Here is a 17,781-nt window from a genome sequence, read left to right as displayed (position 1 = left end):
TATCAACTTTTGTACCAATCTAGGTAGATGAGGATGAGAATAGTAGATGTTGTAAAATAGTTGAATAAAATTAATTTTTATGTAGAAATTGTATTATTTTTTATTCTGCTCAATAAGCAGACTTGAAATTGGTGTCCTCTCTGATGACAAATCGAATATAATGGTAGAAATGATGAAACTTAAGAATAATTTTGATAACCCTATCATCCAATTTGATATGACTGTTGAAACATCCCACAGACTAACATACACCAGTGTTCCTGCTGGTGCAACATGATGCGCGATTGTCACGAAGAAACAGAAAAACTAGAGGTTTTCAGTTTAATTTGACCATTTATTGAGATTTCATGAATGGTCAAATTGTCCAACAACAAAACCCATACAGGAACACTGACATATGTGCAGTTAGAAATGTAAGCAAATGGAAGATATTTTTAAAACAATGTTATCCTCATATTTCATCATACCTGCCATTAAACCAATCAGAGGGGACACATTTGTAACATAGATCATTTTGTAAGTATGCAAGTTTTTTGAGCATGCATAATTTTTTGTTGAGTATAGCAAGTTCTCAACTTTTTTCAAAGACATCAAGCTGAGTGTTAAAGCATGCTTGAAATATGGGCAGAGGTAGGAATGAATTCACACTGCTATTCCTATATTTAATTCTTGGACACAGCATCAAAGTATTGAGTACTTCCTAAAGGCGCATATTGTTGTAAACTATACAGTATGGACAACTCGAAATATTTTAACCAATCATACCATGCAAAGTTTTGACCTAAGCAGCAGGTCACAAAGCTTCTGGGAAGTACGCCGCATTGACACGATGTCAGGTACATACATAATTTGTATCCAAGGATTATATAGCAATGGTAGATTGAACTGTACAGGTGACAATTTGGGCATTGTTAATTTCCTACCATGAGAAAATCACTGACAATGGAAGTCCCTAAAATAGTGCATTGTGGAAAATGCCTATTCGTCTTTGTCTGTAGCTTTCAAAGTAACAGTTCTGTGATATTGATAATGATATAGCCTCTTATGCCCAAATATTTCAAACTATGTTTTGTCACTCCGAAAATTGCATGTGAAACTAATTTTGACCTTTGACCTTTTGTTGTATAGGAGCCTAGTAACATCAGCAGCAAACAGCAGAAACATCAAGCGTTTGAGGCAGAGTTGACTGCCAACCAGATCCGAATTGAGCATGTGCGGGATATCGGTGAGGAAATGATCGGTAATGACCATTATAACAAGGAAGAAGTGCAACGCCGTATTGATGAGCTGAACAAACTGTGGGCACAACTGCTCTCTGGCACAGAGACAAAAGGTAAGTCTGGGTAGTATAATATCTTCCGATGGGTAAGTGCAATAGATGGAATAACCCTAACACAGAGAATACGCTTTATCTAATGGCACATGTAATTGGTTGAGAGCTGGTCCCAAACAACATTAATTCCCGGTTGATCACAAGATAGAAAAAAGTTATTTAGTTATTATTTTTATGAAATACAATCACCGGATGTTTTTTATGTTTGAAGGAGGTTTATTGATATAATTGAGGACATAATTGTTGTTTATGCTTCAGGCAAAATAATACAAATTTAAAAAAATATTTTGAAGCCTGACTCCCAAGGTTGTAAACTTGTTAAATTCTCATCACATAATATCTCTTGGTACTAGGTGTGAGACTGCAGGAAGCCAGCCAGGCAATGGTGTTTGCACGCAACGTTGATGATATCACTGCATGGACTACAGAGATTGACAGCCTGCTGGCCTCTGAAGATTTTGGCAAGGTAAGACAGGACATCACAGTGACTTTCTAATTTAATTTGATTGCGTGAGTGAGGAATATGGTGTCTTGTGAGCAGAGGGCGCTATGTCCAAAAAAGAGGGTACTTTCAAAATATATATGCTACAACTGTAGAGTATAATCAATCGGATTCAGCATTGATACATTGAAGTAAAGTTATTGAAATCAATTATTGACTTTTTAGATATAAATGCTTAGCAACTACCAGTGTATTACATAATACCGGGGTGTTAAAGGTATTCCAGAATATGCCAAAATTACCATAATTATGTTAAAGAACAATAAATGTAAAGAACAATATGAAAATTTGAATTCTGTAGGTACTGCCTTATTACTTAATAATGTAGGAGTATGTGCATTTGTGCAAGTGCAAAATGGCAATGTATGGTGATACATGAGCCAGTTTTTTGGTCCAATTTCTTAATCATAATGCATTGTGGGATATGTCCAATTATACCTCAAGTGAAATATATACTTTAAGATTAATATTTTGCAGCTTCTACAAAGATAATCAAGAAACAAAAACTGTGCAAATTATATATTAATTTTGTTCTATTAACATCATTCCAGGATGAACTCAGCACAGCCAACTACCAGAAGCGCATTGCCATGCTTGAGCAGGACATGAAGGTCCATGAGGAGCGTGTGGTACAAGCTCAAACACAGAGCCAACAATTTGCCCAAGCTGGCCACTACAATAAGGACCAGATTGCTGAGCAAGAACAGATTGTGGTACAAAAGTTCCAGGCCCTGCAGGTGAGTGACCATAGGCAATAATCAGGGTTCAGATGTGACAGGCATATACCCATTGATAGTTGAGAGTTATAAAGATAACAGGCAAGTTGGAACACAGTCTTCTCTAATCCAAATAACAAATATGTAGTAGAAGATTGTTAACATAAAACTTTCATAGGATTGAATACAGGTGAAGGTGCAAAGATATGTTTTCATCGAATGTTCTATGGGAATGCCCCTGAGTTACTATGCCAACTACTTCCTGATTAGCTCCAGACTGACCCTCATCTTTGCCGCTCAGTTAGATCGCACAACCTTGCAGTTTAAATCCCAAGATCTAGCCTTGTTAGTCATGAGCGGTCCTTCATTCCATCTGCAGCCCGCACATGGAATGCACTCCCGCCTCACATTCCAGGAATTGTGAAACGGACCAGCTTCAAAAATAAGGTTAACAGCTATCTAGGCGCCAACCCGTCAGCTTGATCGTAATGATAACAGCCGTTAATGCCTTGATATGTCTTGACATTTAAAAAAATTACTGTACCATGTATCAGAGATGCAGCTTTTCCAGATCCAGCAGTTTGGATACTTGTAGGGCCATAAATTAAAAAATTTGGATATTTTAGCCAATAAATCAGGGGGGGGGTATGATACCCTGTAGTCTATTCCCGGACGAGCTCCCGATGTTCGATGCAGCGCCCAAGCTCTTTGCAATTTTCAGGATTTGAACAAGTACCTGTGTTATATTTCTGAACATTCAATACAATAACATGCCAGAAACCTGTATATAAGATGAATGCTAACAAATTTATCATTCTCTGCATCCAAGTAATACTAATCTATTTCCCCACTCAACTTCAGGCTCCACTCATAGCCCGTAAGAAGAAATTGGACCAACAATACCGTATGCATCAGCTGATGAGAGACATCGATGACGAAGAAGCTTGGATCCGCGAGAAGGAACCCATCGCCGCATCCACCAATAGAGGCCGTGATCTTATCGGTGTGCAGAACCTGATGAAGAAACACCAAGGATTGCAGACTGAAATCCAAGGACATGAGCCACGTATCAAGATGGTTACGGATATCGGTCAGGAGATGATTGATGAAGATCACTATGCTAAAGATGAGATTAAGACCAGATTGGATGGACTCAATGAGAAATGGAACAACTTGAAGGTAAACTTTGGAACTGAAAGTGTCAGACATGGCTCGAAAAAGTGGGGAATTTGGGAAGCTCATTCCCAGGAAATGTTGGTGTTTGGAGGGAAATTCTGGTATTTGGCCGGTATTTGGAGGGAAATGGTGTCTTTTTTGTATATAAAGCATGCTATAAATTGTGGGAAATTTAGCTTGCTTCCCAGGAAATTAAAAATTTTTCGAGCCCTGGTGTCAGACAAAAAAGAAAGTATCCCCATTTTATGATAGGTTCAAAGGTCAATCCTTGATTCGGTATAAATGATTACCAAGTGTCAATATTGAAACCCAATCATACCATGAACGTATAATGACGCACTATTGGTAACCCAGAACTCAATCAAACCATGGATATATGACAGAAAGCGCTATTGCTGATCCAGGCAAAGTGATCAAGAGTTGGAGAGCTCAAAACTTATTTGGAACATTTAATGTTAATAAACAAAATCAAAGTTTTCTTGTATTATGAAACTCAGAAAGTGTAACACACCTATAAAGAAGTACACACCCAAAGATGTTTTACTTTAGTAAAACCTAGATAAGCTGATGCCTATACTGATGCACGGCAGAGAACGTAACCGTTCGGCTGAAATCCAGAAATGCGTCATTTGTTCTGGTGCTGCCACTTCCGGGTAAGCGGAGAAGAACAAAAACAAAATGGCCGACTTCGTCCCGGCCCCTTTCCAGCTTAAAAAAATACAGCTTATTTAGCCAATGTGAACATGGGTCATCGCCAGAAATATTTTCCTATGCATATTGGACTAACACCTCAGCTATATGGTATTTCACGATATAACAGTAATTAAAAGAAAACTGTAAACCCTCGTTCGCCGGATGTTTGACGAAGTGACCAGCTCTAATGGCGTCATGATGTAAACAACGTCCGGTCGTTAGAGTAAATCCAAATATGGAAACCTCCAAACCTATGCAAATTTGGTGTTCGACGAATCAAAATACGATCAGCCCACCTCCAAACTTATGCAAATGAGTTCAGGCGGTTACGTGAACATGTAAACTAATGCGACTCTTGTGTATACCGACCTCTGTGTACACACCTGAACAAAGATATGTTTTTGTTAGCTTTTGTTGACCACCATTGTTTGTACACCTGTTTTTGTCCATGCAGGACAAGACTTCTAAGCGTCGTGAAGACCTTGAGGATTCATTGGAAGCCCAGCAATACTTTGCTGATGCCAATGAGGCTGAGGCATGGATGAAGATGAAAGAACCAATGGTAGCCAGCAATGATTATGGCAAGGATGAAGACAGCGCTGAGGTAAGATCAGTCACACATTTATATACTATAAAAGTGGAAATCCCTGCTTATTTAATCTTTCACACTTTGCCAATTATGAACTTTTTCTTTTGTTTTTAAATGTATGATTCAACACTTCTTTACTTGATCTATACACAACAGGAATATGTTTAGGTGTTGTTATTTGCACAGAAGCTGTTTGGAACTCAAAAAAATACAAAAATTTCCACTTTTACATGAAGTCACTTGTGACGAATGAATAGCGTGGCCATTACACACAAGTACACTTATTGATGTTTATATCTCAAAGCATAACTGTTTTATTTCTGAAGATAAAGCTTTACACATTTCGATGGCGTTTTAAAATCTTCTTCGAACCCCTCAGTGAGGTGTTCTCTGAGTCAAGTTGTAGATTAGACTGAAGATGGAGAGGAAGTCTCTCCATATACATACAAAAATGAAGGAATAATCAGATAATTAATCTTATCCAATAGGAAGCTTCTTTAACAGTGATTGGTACTAAACTTTCCTGACCAATCACAAACTTCCAAGTAGGTTTAGATATCAACTTTTAACCAATCATATGGCTGGTATGATTCAGATCACCAATAAAGTGGGTCCCTTGAGATGGTCTAAATCCTGGAAAGGAGGAGGCTTGGCCAAGAAGAGGAAGGTTTCCTTGGCCAAAACCACATTTATGATTATTTAGTCAGATTAGCCAGAATTCAGGATCGAAATGACCATTACTTTTGAACATACCATCTGTCGTGGCGGACATGGTCATTTTAGGAATGTATCTCCTCACTTTTATGTGTGAGAAGTTTCACTTTCTCACCCCCGAATTTTAACTCTGTACAAGGGTGAGCTTTTTAACTTTCTCTTTGAATCCTTTTATATTATATATTTATAATTGAAACAAAAATCTACTTTAAACATGAACACATTATAAAGAGTTAACAAAATATAAGTAACATATATAGTTATTTGCCTCAATTAGGGATCATACTATGTCACATGCCCCCTTCTCTAAGTATGGAACTGTGTTTCCATGAGCAGGTTTGTTCTGGGCAGATTATAATATTAACAAAAGTCAATGTTTGACATAGAGTTTTAGGCGATTGTCATAATTTTCCAGGCACAACATTATATAATCAGAACATGCAAATTGTGTTCATTTCAATGTAGAAAGTTCTGCTCTCTCTCTGAATGCAGGCAGTTGCATCTTCGGTGTCCATAAGAACCATAGTAAAAGTAAATTGCAATACAGTTTGTTGACATTTTTGAAGGTGATCCCTGAAACAAACTCTATGGTCTTTGGATTCCTCAAAAGTCAGTGCCCGATCCCTAATTCCTGTCAGGGTCTTGTCAACTTGTTGCAAGTTTTTCAATTGGGCAGGATCAAGGTTATGACCTAGTAGGTTATTTTGTTTAGTAGTCTCAGTTGGTTTTACCTCACTAGATTTGGTCCTAGTTTTGGGTGTTGTGTCCTCATCACAAGGTTCAACAAAGGGTAGCTCTAGTGATAAGGTGTTATCATAGTGAGAATCAGTAGTTTTCTCCTTGTCGTCAACATTTGTACCTGTCCCCACAGTACCTGTCCCCACGTCACTGCTATTGGTGGCTGGGAGTATATCAACTTTGTTTGGTACAACCCCACTTTTAGCTACATTCTGATCAACTTTAAGTTTCTGTTGGTTTGCAAGGTTGGCCTGTTGGCGTGTCACAGCCAATGTTGCTGAGAATTGCTCAGATTTGTCATTATGGGACTTGCCAAACAACATATCGAGGGAACCATCACTATGTTTAGAAAGTTTTTCCATCTCATTACCAAAAAGCATGTCTGTCGGGATGGTGTCGGCGACACCAACACTCATCTCACCTGTGTAGATGGGACAGCAGACTTGAACTTTTGCCATTGGTAGGGTGGCTTTGGCGATAGCCCCCTAATAGTAATTGTCTTATTGAATATAGTTTTCTGGCTTCACAAAGTTTGTGTGTACAACACTGTGTGCACAACACTCGTCTCGTACAATGTATGCCAGATCCCCATTGATGGTACCCTTGTATGTGTTTTTCCACAGAGACTCATCCAGATTTGTCTGAGACAAGTCCGTCTGGTCAAATTTGTCTGCTGCTGTCTGACCGCAGAAAAAGACTGGCTTAGGTTTGGAAGGAGGCCCATGGTTATTTTCTGTCAATTGAGGGCAATTCATTTGAATGTGTCCTACCCTGTTACAATGGTAACAGGTGGGGGGACCGGTGTGTTTTGGTCGTTGTGCCTGATATGGCTTTGTACCCTCATATTTTTTGTACTCAGTCCTACCTCCGGTGGCAGGGTAAGAGTTTGTCCTGAACGGTTTAGGATTACTAGTTGTACAGAACTCTTTCTGTAAAAGGCCAAAAAAAGCTTGCGCGCGTATTTGTAAAAAAAAGATTTTTTGGGTCAAAATACCATAAAAATACCAAGTCGGGAATAATAATAATAAAATTAAAAAATCGCATTACGCATTTGTTTTCAAACCACTCGTGAGCTTTGGGACAAATCTTTTTTTTTTTGGCCTAATAGTCCCACAATACAATGAACTATCCCAGTTGAAATCCATACACCCCCTATGGAAGACATGACCTTAATCGTCCACACAGGGAGTGTGTATTTCAAACGGGTTTACCTGAATGAGTGACTCTCATTTGAAATCTACACTCCCTGTGGGGAAGAGTATGGTCATATCATCCATAGGGGGTGTATGGATTTCAACTGGAACAGCCCAATGGGAGTCTGAAGAAAATGTCATTGTTGAGTGCCCATCTGAGAAATGTATAAAAAATCAAAGAACTCCAGTTTTAACAAATTTTAATCAAAATAAATATATAGAGTTGGTTTGTTAGAAAAGTACAAGTATCTTGAATAGGTTGCTTGGAGGAACTTAAATATTCCAATACTTAGAATTCTGTAGATTTGATAGTATCCAACACTTGTAAACATTTTACACATCATATTTGTTACCACAGGGTCTGATGAAGAAGAACGACACTCTGATCACTGACTTGGAAGCATACCGCAGTACCATTGGTTCCTTGGCTAGGCAAGCTGAAGAATGCAGAGTAAGTTTTTCTGTGTGTGCATTGTTTGTAATGAAAGTAATATAATTTTTTAGTGTAAATGTAAATATGATTTAATCTGATAGCAGCTGAGCAGTGTTTGCTAGTATGTTGTAGGGATTATCAGCAGTATCCTTACATAGGTTATTTATCAAAATGGTGTCAGAGTAAAATAGTCCAGGCAATCTAGCAATTTATTTCTCCCAACTTGGAACTAATTGTAGTATAATTCTTTTTATGAGGTTCCATACTTAAAACACCATACTTAAAAGTCCTGGAAATCCCTGCAGTGGAAAGGCTCAAATTGCATAAAATGAAAATGTCCGCTTATGCAGGGGTTCAATATCAAAATAGGCAAATGTGGTTAAAGTTCCGCTCATACGGATTCAGAAAGAGTATAATTTTTTACTGATAGGCAAAAATGTTAAATGGAAAATTTTGCTCTGGGTCAAAATTGAAAAATGCTCTGATTTTAATCAAAATGGTCAAGTTTGCTTGGACTAAAAGACCTTTTTGAAAACATTGTTGTGCTTCATGTACAAAGTAATTTGTACTTGTTTAGTGACCTATTTGAGGATATTGCATAATTCTGAAGTAGAATTGTGGCCGGTTTTAGGTAGTTCAGCAAGTAGTATTAATGTTGCTTGTGGTATAGTTAGCCAGCCAAAAACTATTAGTATTGAAGACTTCAAAATTGTTTCATGTGATTTTTGTTTGATGCTATTTGCGTAAACTGTTCTGTGTGAAAAGTATATTCCCTGTTTGTATGCGACAAAACTATGTAAGCTACACTGTCGCTGTGTCTGTAGAATTTTTGGCTCTACAAAATGTTTTCATTCCAAGCAATCTTTATCTACCATGGTTAAGTTTTCTTAGGCTAGATGGTATGGATTGATATCCACAGATGTAGGTCAATCAGTGTTGTTTGTTTTATAATTCTAAAATATTTTGCACACAAGGGAAAACATAGCATAGTTTGAACCGGGCTCTAATGATGTGAAAAAGTAGAGTCCAGTTGAGGAGGTTTTGAATGAACCAGAAGCTATTTGTAAACAACCAGCCAACAATTAAAACACAATGAACATGTTTTCTGGCCATGCAAAGATGAGATAATGAGACTTTTTACCAGGAGAGAGTTTTAGGTTAAAAGAACCTCCTGGTCATGTTATACAAGAGGTAAACCATGAGCAATATTAACCAGTGAGCAAATAGAGCCTGGGTGCCTGCTTAGTTTTTCCTTCTCTGTGTCTAATTTTGCTGCAAGTATGCAGTATATTCTGTTCCTTAGTGTCTTTGCAACAAATAAGTAAAATAAAAATGGTTATAATAATCAAACAAATTTTTATAGAGCACAATATATGCAAGCTCTTAAAACGCTAAAGTGTAGTAGTGTAAAAAAGATAAAATATGGTTTATAAGTTAGTTTCATGCAAGTACAACTTGTTCTTTCTTCTAACTCTAATCATAACTTTTGCCCTAACCCTAACCCTAACCCAAATCTTTATTTCAAATGTAACATGTATTTCAAACCATAACCCTACAGTAATCATTACTGCAATCCTAACCCTAATATGTACATTAAGGTTAACCCTAAATTTCAAGCAAAACCACAACCATAATGCTAATTTACGCCCCAACCCGACTAATCCTAGCCCTAAATAGACATGTTCTTAAAACTATTGAGTGACTTTCCAGCCAACTTGGTTGAGTTGGGTTCTAGTCATTCTACTATTTGAAATGGTTGACTTTATGAGAAGTGTAGCTAAGATTCATCTGGTACATTACATAAAAAAGAGTAACAGTGTTTGGTGATGGGAAATGTATATAGAGTAAGTCAGAAAAAGTGCTTTGATGCCTGCATAGTGTTGTATCATCATCTTCATCTTGATGTGCAGTAAGTAGATCCATCAGTAGCAAGTCTCTCCTGAATCTTTGTACTATTGTAGCAGATTCTTCTACATTGTGGTGAATGAGCAAGTTCACTGAACTATTACAAGACATGTGTACTATTACTATTTGTAAAATTCCGAGTTGAATTGTTGGCTTCTTTCTTCTGGTACTATTACTAGTAGCTTAACTTTCTTTGAAACCTTTTTAACATGATATAGTGGTTTATCATTTTGTATTTCGTTGAAGAACAAGTTGTCACCTGCAGTTTGTTCATGTTATATATGATAAACCATTATGTGTGTGGAAGAGAACTTAATAAATACTTTGCTTTATCAAGTGACTGATATCAAACCAGTCTGACAAATAATGAGCCATTGAAAGAAATCTAAAGTAAAGATCCATGTTCTATTGGAAGAGCAGCCGTCATGCAAGTGAGGACCTTGGGAATCTACCTTAATTTTTAAGCCATTGTTATTCTTACAATGGCTCTTATATTTTGTAGTCACCCAATGCCTACTCCTGCGCTATCATTTAGCTACACTGTCCTTAATTCTGACTTTGAACAGTTGGTAGGTATATATGTATTTATGACAATTTTTTATGAAACTGAAGATAGCAATACAATATTGTTTCTGACCACATCCAACCTTTGGTTCTGTTCCATATCTCCTCTTCCTCTGTTATCTCAACTATGCGTGTTGTGTACATGTCTACAGAGCGTGAGTAGAACCATGGGTATCTCTGTGTTAGCATATATCAACTATACAAACATTTATATATTTTACTCTTCACTGATACAGCTATGCTCAGTGTCATTGGTCAAATTTTAACCTTTTGACCTTTGCCATACATTATTGTACCAGTACACATTTGTACTGTTTGTAAAATGTTTGTTTAAAAATTTTTGTGATCAAAAGCAAAAGTTGATCTCAAAGTCCTACATTTTCAAAATAGATCAGTTTTGTTCAGATGATTTGCATAATTATTCAATTTTGTAACTGTAACTGGTGTACAGTTCGTCAATATCTTGTAAAATGAACTGAGTCACTTTCATCAGGAGTTTTTCAAAAGTCAAAGGGTGAAAATTTGACATGACATGTGAGCACAAGCAAACCTAGAGGTGTTTTTCCCTCTACATCTGTCCTTTGCCCTCCTCCTTCCTTCCCTCCCTCCACTCCCTCCACTCCATCATATATCTTATATGTATTTCTCCCCTCTCCCTTCTCCTGTACTACCATCCCTCGTTGTGACTTGTTATCCCCCTTTTATTCTAGTACCACCCTCCTATGCCACTGCTTAAACGCTCTATGAGCTCTTCTCAAGTAAGTTCTACAAACTACAACTGTATTGGGAGGTGCAGATGAGGCATTTTTGCATTTCTTTGACAGAGTGGGGTGGTGGATCATCGGCTCTTTCAATGGATGCATGTAGTAATATACTGTATAGTGGCAAATTTGTAATCATGAGGTTTTGCATTTTTGGCAGTTAATTTCAGAACCGTGAATTTAAAAGCCTGCGAACATATTTTGATCTACAGGCTTTTTATGTGTACCTGTTTGAAACTGAATACAAGAAACTACCAAATTGTTAAGGCTAGTTAAAGTTGTGAAAATTAATACCGCAAAAATATCCCACTGTACAGTAAATTGGTCTCTGACGCAGACTGAATGCAACCTATTTCAGAGCAGATATGCTTGTAGGTTGACCTCTTGCATGTAAGTTGTTGAAGAGATTGATGAACCTCAACTCTGCATCTGTTGGAGAAATGGAGTATTATCAGTTGTTGCTTGACATTATTTACATCTCATTGAATATTACAACTTCATAAAAGTATATAGAGGTGTTATGGAGGAATCAAGGTCAAAGAAAATGTGGCTGAAGGTGGATTTAAACTGTATAAAATTTGGCAAACATTTTAATATCACTTAAACCGCCTTTTTTGGCAGCGAAAAAGAGAAGTGCCCAAAAATAAATGAATGAGAGATAAATATAATGTCAAGCTGAGTCAATGAACCAATCAGGGTACCTACCTCATATTGTAATCACTCATTTATTGATTGGTTGGTTCATTGATTTAATCAATTGATTAGGGATCAGTGGGTTGCCTGACCCAGCACCTAAAATTATCGCATGCACAAATAAAACAGCAACAATTCTGCACAAATTTACAGTTTCATTCAAAAAATGTTACATTTTGAAATTTACCTCTCATGCATCAAATTCTTAGCTACAAATCTATTCCTCTTTTTGATTGGCTATGATGGCATGGAATGAATGCACACATCTTCTTTTGAAAGTGTTACTTTTAAAAATGAAATTAAATATAAATTTACTCTTTAATATTGAATGTGAAATTAACTTTAGAGTGAGAGTGATTTCAAACAAATATTTCAAATTTCAAGTTTTACACTCACTATGTAGATAACATTCTATAAATTTAGATGTTATGATTAAATTGTTTACTTTTTGTTATGATCAAGTTGATATTTTAAGGTTTAAATTTAGATTTTGAATAAGAAATATGTTTCTCCATTGTGATTTGTTCTCCATGGAAATAATCATCACAACTGCAGCAAAGTCGCTCCTTGGACAAACATTTTGTTTACGCAAAATAGTGTCAAATACAAGTTGATATTAGATAGAGTACATCATGTAATGTACAAAATGTCAAATCCAACAAAATCTAATTCTAACATGGTACTTTTTTTACATCTTTGTTGAATTTAAGATGACTTCTGGAAGTTGTGATCGATAATACCCGATTGATAAGTAGAAAACACCTCTTCATTTGAAAAATGTCTCAATTTTAGAAAATTAGAAGGTAAAACTTGTATTTGACATGAGTTGTGTAAATGAGTGTTTGTTACAGAACATAATTTAATATTCATCAACCTTATGATATTTAAATATAACAAGCCATTAGTCGTCCCTCAAGTATAACATCACAGACTTTGTATAATCATTATATCATATATTAAGTGTTACCATGATAAGTTGAATGTTACTGGATTTAGTGATTGTCAAGTCAGGTTATATGTATGCAATGGATTTGAGATGATTTGTCACGGGTGCTGTGGTCAAATAAGATAAGCAAATTTATGTTTTGGGAGTTGCCGGGTTATTTATCTTGGGATTTTTGAGGCTAGATGGAGCTATTCAGGTGGATATTAAGGTTATACTAAACTTTGTAATGATCGATCCAGAATGAGACTGCATGTAGCCCCCTTTAAAATTATCTATTTCTGGAAATAAATATCGAGAGAGAAAGCATAAACTACGTCTAAAAGCTGAAAGTGTACTGGTTATTATTATGCTTGAATTTTCCACTTGGCTCAAAAAGAAATGTACTTTTCAAACATTTCAATTTTTTTTTCAATATCCGAGCATCAAGATTTTTTGGGAACACGGCCATAATTTCTCAGTGGAAGTGGCGATTTTGTTGGGAAACACGACGCACATTACAAACAAGTCAATAAAAGAATGTGCATATTCATTCTTGATATTGCTTATCTCGATTTGTTTTAGTAAGCTTACATGTTTGCCGAATTTGAAGTAAAATGGCCTCCACTTGTATGTCGTTTTGTAACCAGTAATAACAATTCCGTGTACGATTTCATAGACAAAATTCTGACCTACATTATTTCTATAAACCCTCTTCTATATGCAGGTGCTATTTAAATTTTTATTTCGATAGCAGAAAATTGAGATATTTGCTATTTTTCCGACTCGCTGCTGTCAAATTGTCTAGTTTCGCGATAAAAAGATACAGCGAAATCAATTTTTTTAGAACCATTTCACCTCGTTTGCTCGTGCTTTGAAGTACAAACTTCAAAATTGGTATAGTGATTCTATATTTCAAGCTGCGTCATACTGTGTTTTTCTTACCTCTGATTGTCGCTGCTCAAGGCCAAAATTCGAAATTTTTTGGACAAAAGTGACACTCTCATTTTTTTTTAAACACGCTGTTTACGTATCCGACGGGCTCTATTTGCCCGATAAAGTGGTGTTGCCGAGTTTGGATTTTAAAATATTTAGGTATTTTCTAGCTTAAAATCTAGCGCCAATGAACCTGGTGCATGGGAGGGGAAAATGTGGGGGGGGTAGTTAGGCGAAAAAAATGTGCACATTTTCATGCTTGCTGCGCTTGCAACAGGTTTAAGGTATGGGTATGGAAATTGGGGATCCCAAAAATTGGCATATAGGCCTAGGCCTATGCAAAGGGGTGGGGCACAGTTTTGGCAGGCCAAGGGAGGGGCCACAAAATTTGGCAGTCCAGGGGGTGCGGACAAGCGATTTTTGGCTGGCCGAGACGGGAGGCAAGCGATTTTTAGCGAGTCGCTTGGAAATTTTGGCTTATAATTAGTAGGCTAATACCGGTAGGCCTACTGATTGCACAGCCTTTCGAGAAAGCAATTTTTTGGCAAGCCGGGGCGGGGGGAGGGAATAAATTTTGGCATGTCGAAAGGGAGGAAGAATGACTTTACCTAGGACACATTAAAGGGGCATTTCGTGATCCACAACCTCATACAACCCCATAGGCCTACGTCCTTTCTCACAAGTTAAGATTTTTATACCACTCATCCCGCTCAGGCTGGCCACATGTTTAGGCATTTTCACGCAGATCAATTAGTTAAGCAATGGAAAATATTGCCAAATTTGAATTTCGTTTTAAAAGCCTACTCCCCATTAAAAAAAACCCACTAATTTTGGGGGATTAAAAAAAAGTTCTGTAAAATGAAACAAAAGGCTGCCTCAATCCTAATTAGGCCCTATTCATTTAAGGCCAGGCCTTCATTTCTGAAAATAGCGGGAGCTCAGTTAGTCACTGTACTCAGGAGCTTGACAAGGAGCTCAATTATATAATATCAATATTAAACCATAGGAGCAGCTCAATAAATGCCATTGGTAAAATTATTAGGCCTACGATATTTTATTTGACTGTGATCCTATACACTGTATATACCTTTAAAATTTCTAAAATTGATGGAATTGAACAAGCTCTAAATTTCTCATACGTCCAGCATAACCAAGGGCAACTGGGGGTGGGTGGGAAAGCCCCCTAGCTATGGCCATACCCGTAGTGGCGGAACCAGAATTTTTTTCGGGGGGCATGGGGGGGGGAAGTGAATTTGAGACGGGGCACTTGGAAATCATCATTTTGCACTAAAAAAAAAAAAAAAGTGGAAAATTACATAATTGTGGGGATTTTGCCTAAAAACTGGGTGGGAAAGAAAAAATATTGGTGGAAATACTGCCCCCCTCTAGCGGCGCCACTGCATATCCATCCATGATGCTAGAATGACGGAAGTTCTGGCGCTGCGGAAATTCAATTTCAATATCACGAGTTTTTATCAGGGATTTTACCAAGGGAAGGCGATAGGTGTAGGATTTTGCTGATATACCAGGCAACCCGAGAAAGGAACTGAGGTGTGGCTAAATAAGGGAGTGTTCATTATAAATATTTTCCATTATCATACTTTCGACGCCGAGAGCATAATTATTTGAAGCGTACATTCACATTGAAAGAGAAACGCACATGTCTCTGATTAGCTCGGGGATTAGCTACTGCGCGCTGCGTGCTGGCCTGTTGTTGTCCCGGGTTGTTGTCGAGTGGAAATGGGAAATTTATGAATGAACTTCCGCAACTTTGCAACATCATCACATGGCAGCGGCGTAGCTGGGATTTTTGAGGGGCCCAAATCCACCAAATTTCCCACTGGGGCGGGGGCCCAAATAGACAATTTTGCCAGGCTTATTGATAATAATCGTATATGGTAGGCCTATTGAGCTGTAGGCCTATTGCATATCGTTTGGATTCCCCATCTCTCTGCCCCTCCTCTCACCCTCTCTTTCCCCCCCCCCCCCCCTCTTTCCCTCTTTTTTCCTTGCCCTAGGGGGCGGGGGCCCAAATAGGCAATTTTTGCAATTCCCCCCCCCCCCCCGGCAGCTACGCTACTGTCATCACGGTAGACATACTGTGTAGCCTACAACTACAAGAAAGGTTTACAGACAAATATAGGCCTAGGTCTAGTAGGCCTATCAAAATGTTATATTTTTATATTTTCTGGTGGACTCATGGAGAATATCATGTCATGGAGGTCCCGGCGCTGGGTTGGGGGGGTCTCAAGGCATTTTGGTATGCCTACCCATGCTTGATTCCGGGAGGTTTTTAGCAGGCCCGACCATTTTTTTTATAACACCTCGGGCGGGTCTCTTCAAAACATTTGTACCATGGGGACTGCAGTCACCCACATTTGGCCTAATTTGACGCTTTTTAAGGGCACTTTTGCCAAAATGCGCCCAAAAGTTGGTCTTCGCTGTAAACCCACCCATCATAGTCGTTGAAAAGGTAGGCCTACTCCAAAACTGTGGCACATCCACGAACCCGAGGGAGAGACCTCCATGGGTAAAAACACACCTCTAAGCGGGACCAGATTTATAATTTAAAATAGGCCTACATTTTGGAAGCCAGTCATCACGACAAAGCGGGCCAGGGTAGTGTTAATGGTATTAACACTTTGATTTTAGGCTTAAATGATGAGTGTAGGCCTATAAATTGCAAATTTGCACACACACCCGGGGAACCTTCTCAAGTTGGTTTGGGTAAGGATGTGAGGCTGTGACTCCGAAAAACTACGGTGCGATTTTAAACCAAATTTGAATAAAACAGACCCAAAATTGTATCAACTTTTGGACTGAAAGTTTTCGCAAATTTTTACTTTTTCGAGAAAATCATTGAAAAATACCATTCTTAAACCTAACTTTCAAGACACTGAGGGTCAATAAAATCATGGCTAAAAATGCAACAGAGTCTAAACTAAATGGCTGAAAATGCACCCCAAATCTGCCGCACATCCCCACGACACCGTATTTCACCTTATAGATTTGGAAAATTGTCGCAATAAAATAGGCCCGAACTTATCCCAAATTATCCCCGAAAAAATTTTTTTTGCAGGTGAGGTTGGAGTCTTATTATTTTTATTCTCAGAGAGGATAGGGGTTGATATTTTTAGCAGGGTACAGTTTGTCTTGTTTTTGTTTTGTTTTTTGACGTTGAAGTTCCAGATTCTTTTTTTTCATATATTATTATTCATTTATTATTTATACCCTGTACGTGGGGAAAAAGACACACGACAGCTACAGAGAAGCCACGAAAAAACTCCTGTGTAGTGCATGAAAATGCCCCGAAAATGTGCCAACCGAAACACCCGAACAGGAAGATAAAATAAAAAAACAAAACCAAAAACCCAGGAAATTTCCGAAATAAGTTTCAAATTCTTTGTCCCCACTAAAATATATTATGAACACTCCCTTATGAAGTCTGCCCTCTTCCGCTATTCTGGTAGTAGGCGTTGACAATTACTTTCATATTTTTGAAGCATGTTTGAACCCGATTTGTTCTCTATTCACATTTTTAACGTTGCAAGTAACATTTCAAGACCTATATTTGTGACAGGTATTTAATTATCTTGCTAGAGATGTGCCTAAAGTTGAAATTCAATATTTCGGATCGCAAAGATCGAGAGATATAAAGTTGTTGAATATCAGTTTAACACCATGGATCATATGGGCGTCTTATATGAACGATTATGATAGCTAAGCAAAATGGCTGGGATACAGGTTGTATAAATACTACATGAATATTCATGAACTATACAGATTCCATTCTTCTCTAATAATAAAGATGTCAATCACTCTCCTAGAGCGACAGTTGCTTGGCGCTTGTAAACAAATCGAATAATAGTGCTTGACAAGAGCTAAAAAATAGGCTAAAAACACATTTTCACAC

General features: G+C 37.7%; 1 protein-coding gene across 1 annotated transcript in view; it reads left to right on the top strand.

The window, feature by feature from the left end:
- Positions 1-17,781, top strand: part of LOC140138001 (spectrin alpha chain, non-erythrocytic 1-like) — an 85,334-nt gene that overhangs the window by 39,994 nt on the left and 27,559 nt on the right. The window contains 6 exon segments of the mRNA XM_072159829.1: positions 1,129-1,333; positions 1,687-1,799; positions 2,387-2,572; positions 3,413-3,730; positions 4,875-5,024; positions 8,013-8,105. Coding sequence (XP_072015930.1) covers positions 1,129-1,333; positions 1,687-1,799; positions 2,387-2,572; positions 3,413-3,730; positions 4,875-5,024; positions 8,013-8,105 — 1,065 coding nt within the window.

Source organism: Amphiura filiformis, chromosome 17, assembly GCF_039555335.1.
Source record: "Amphiura filiformis chromosome 17, Afil_fr2py, whole genome shotgun sequence".
Lineage (NCBI taxonomy): Eukaryota > Metazoa > Echinodermata > Ophiuroidea > Amphilepidida > Amphiuridae > Amphiura > Amphiura filiformis.
This window is presented reverse-complemented; position numbering and strand designations above follow the sequence as displayed.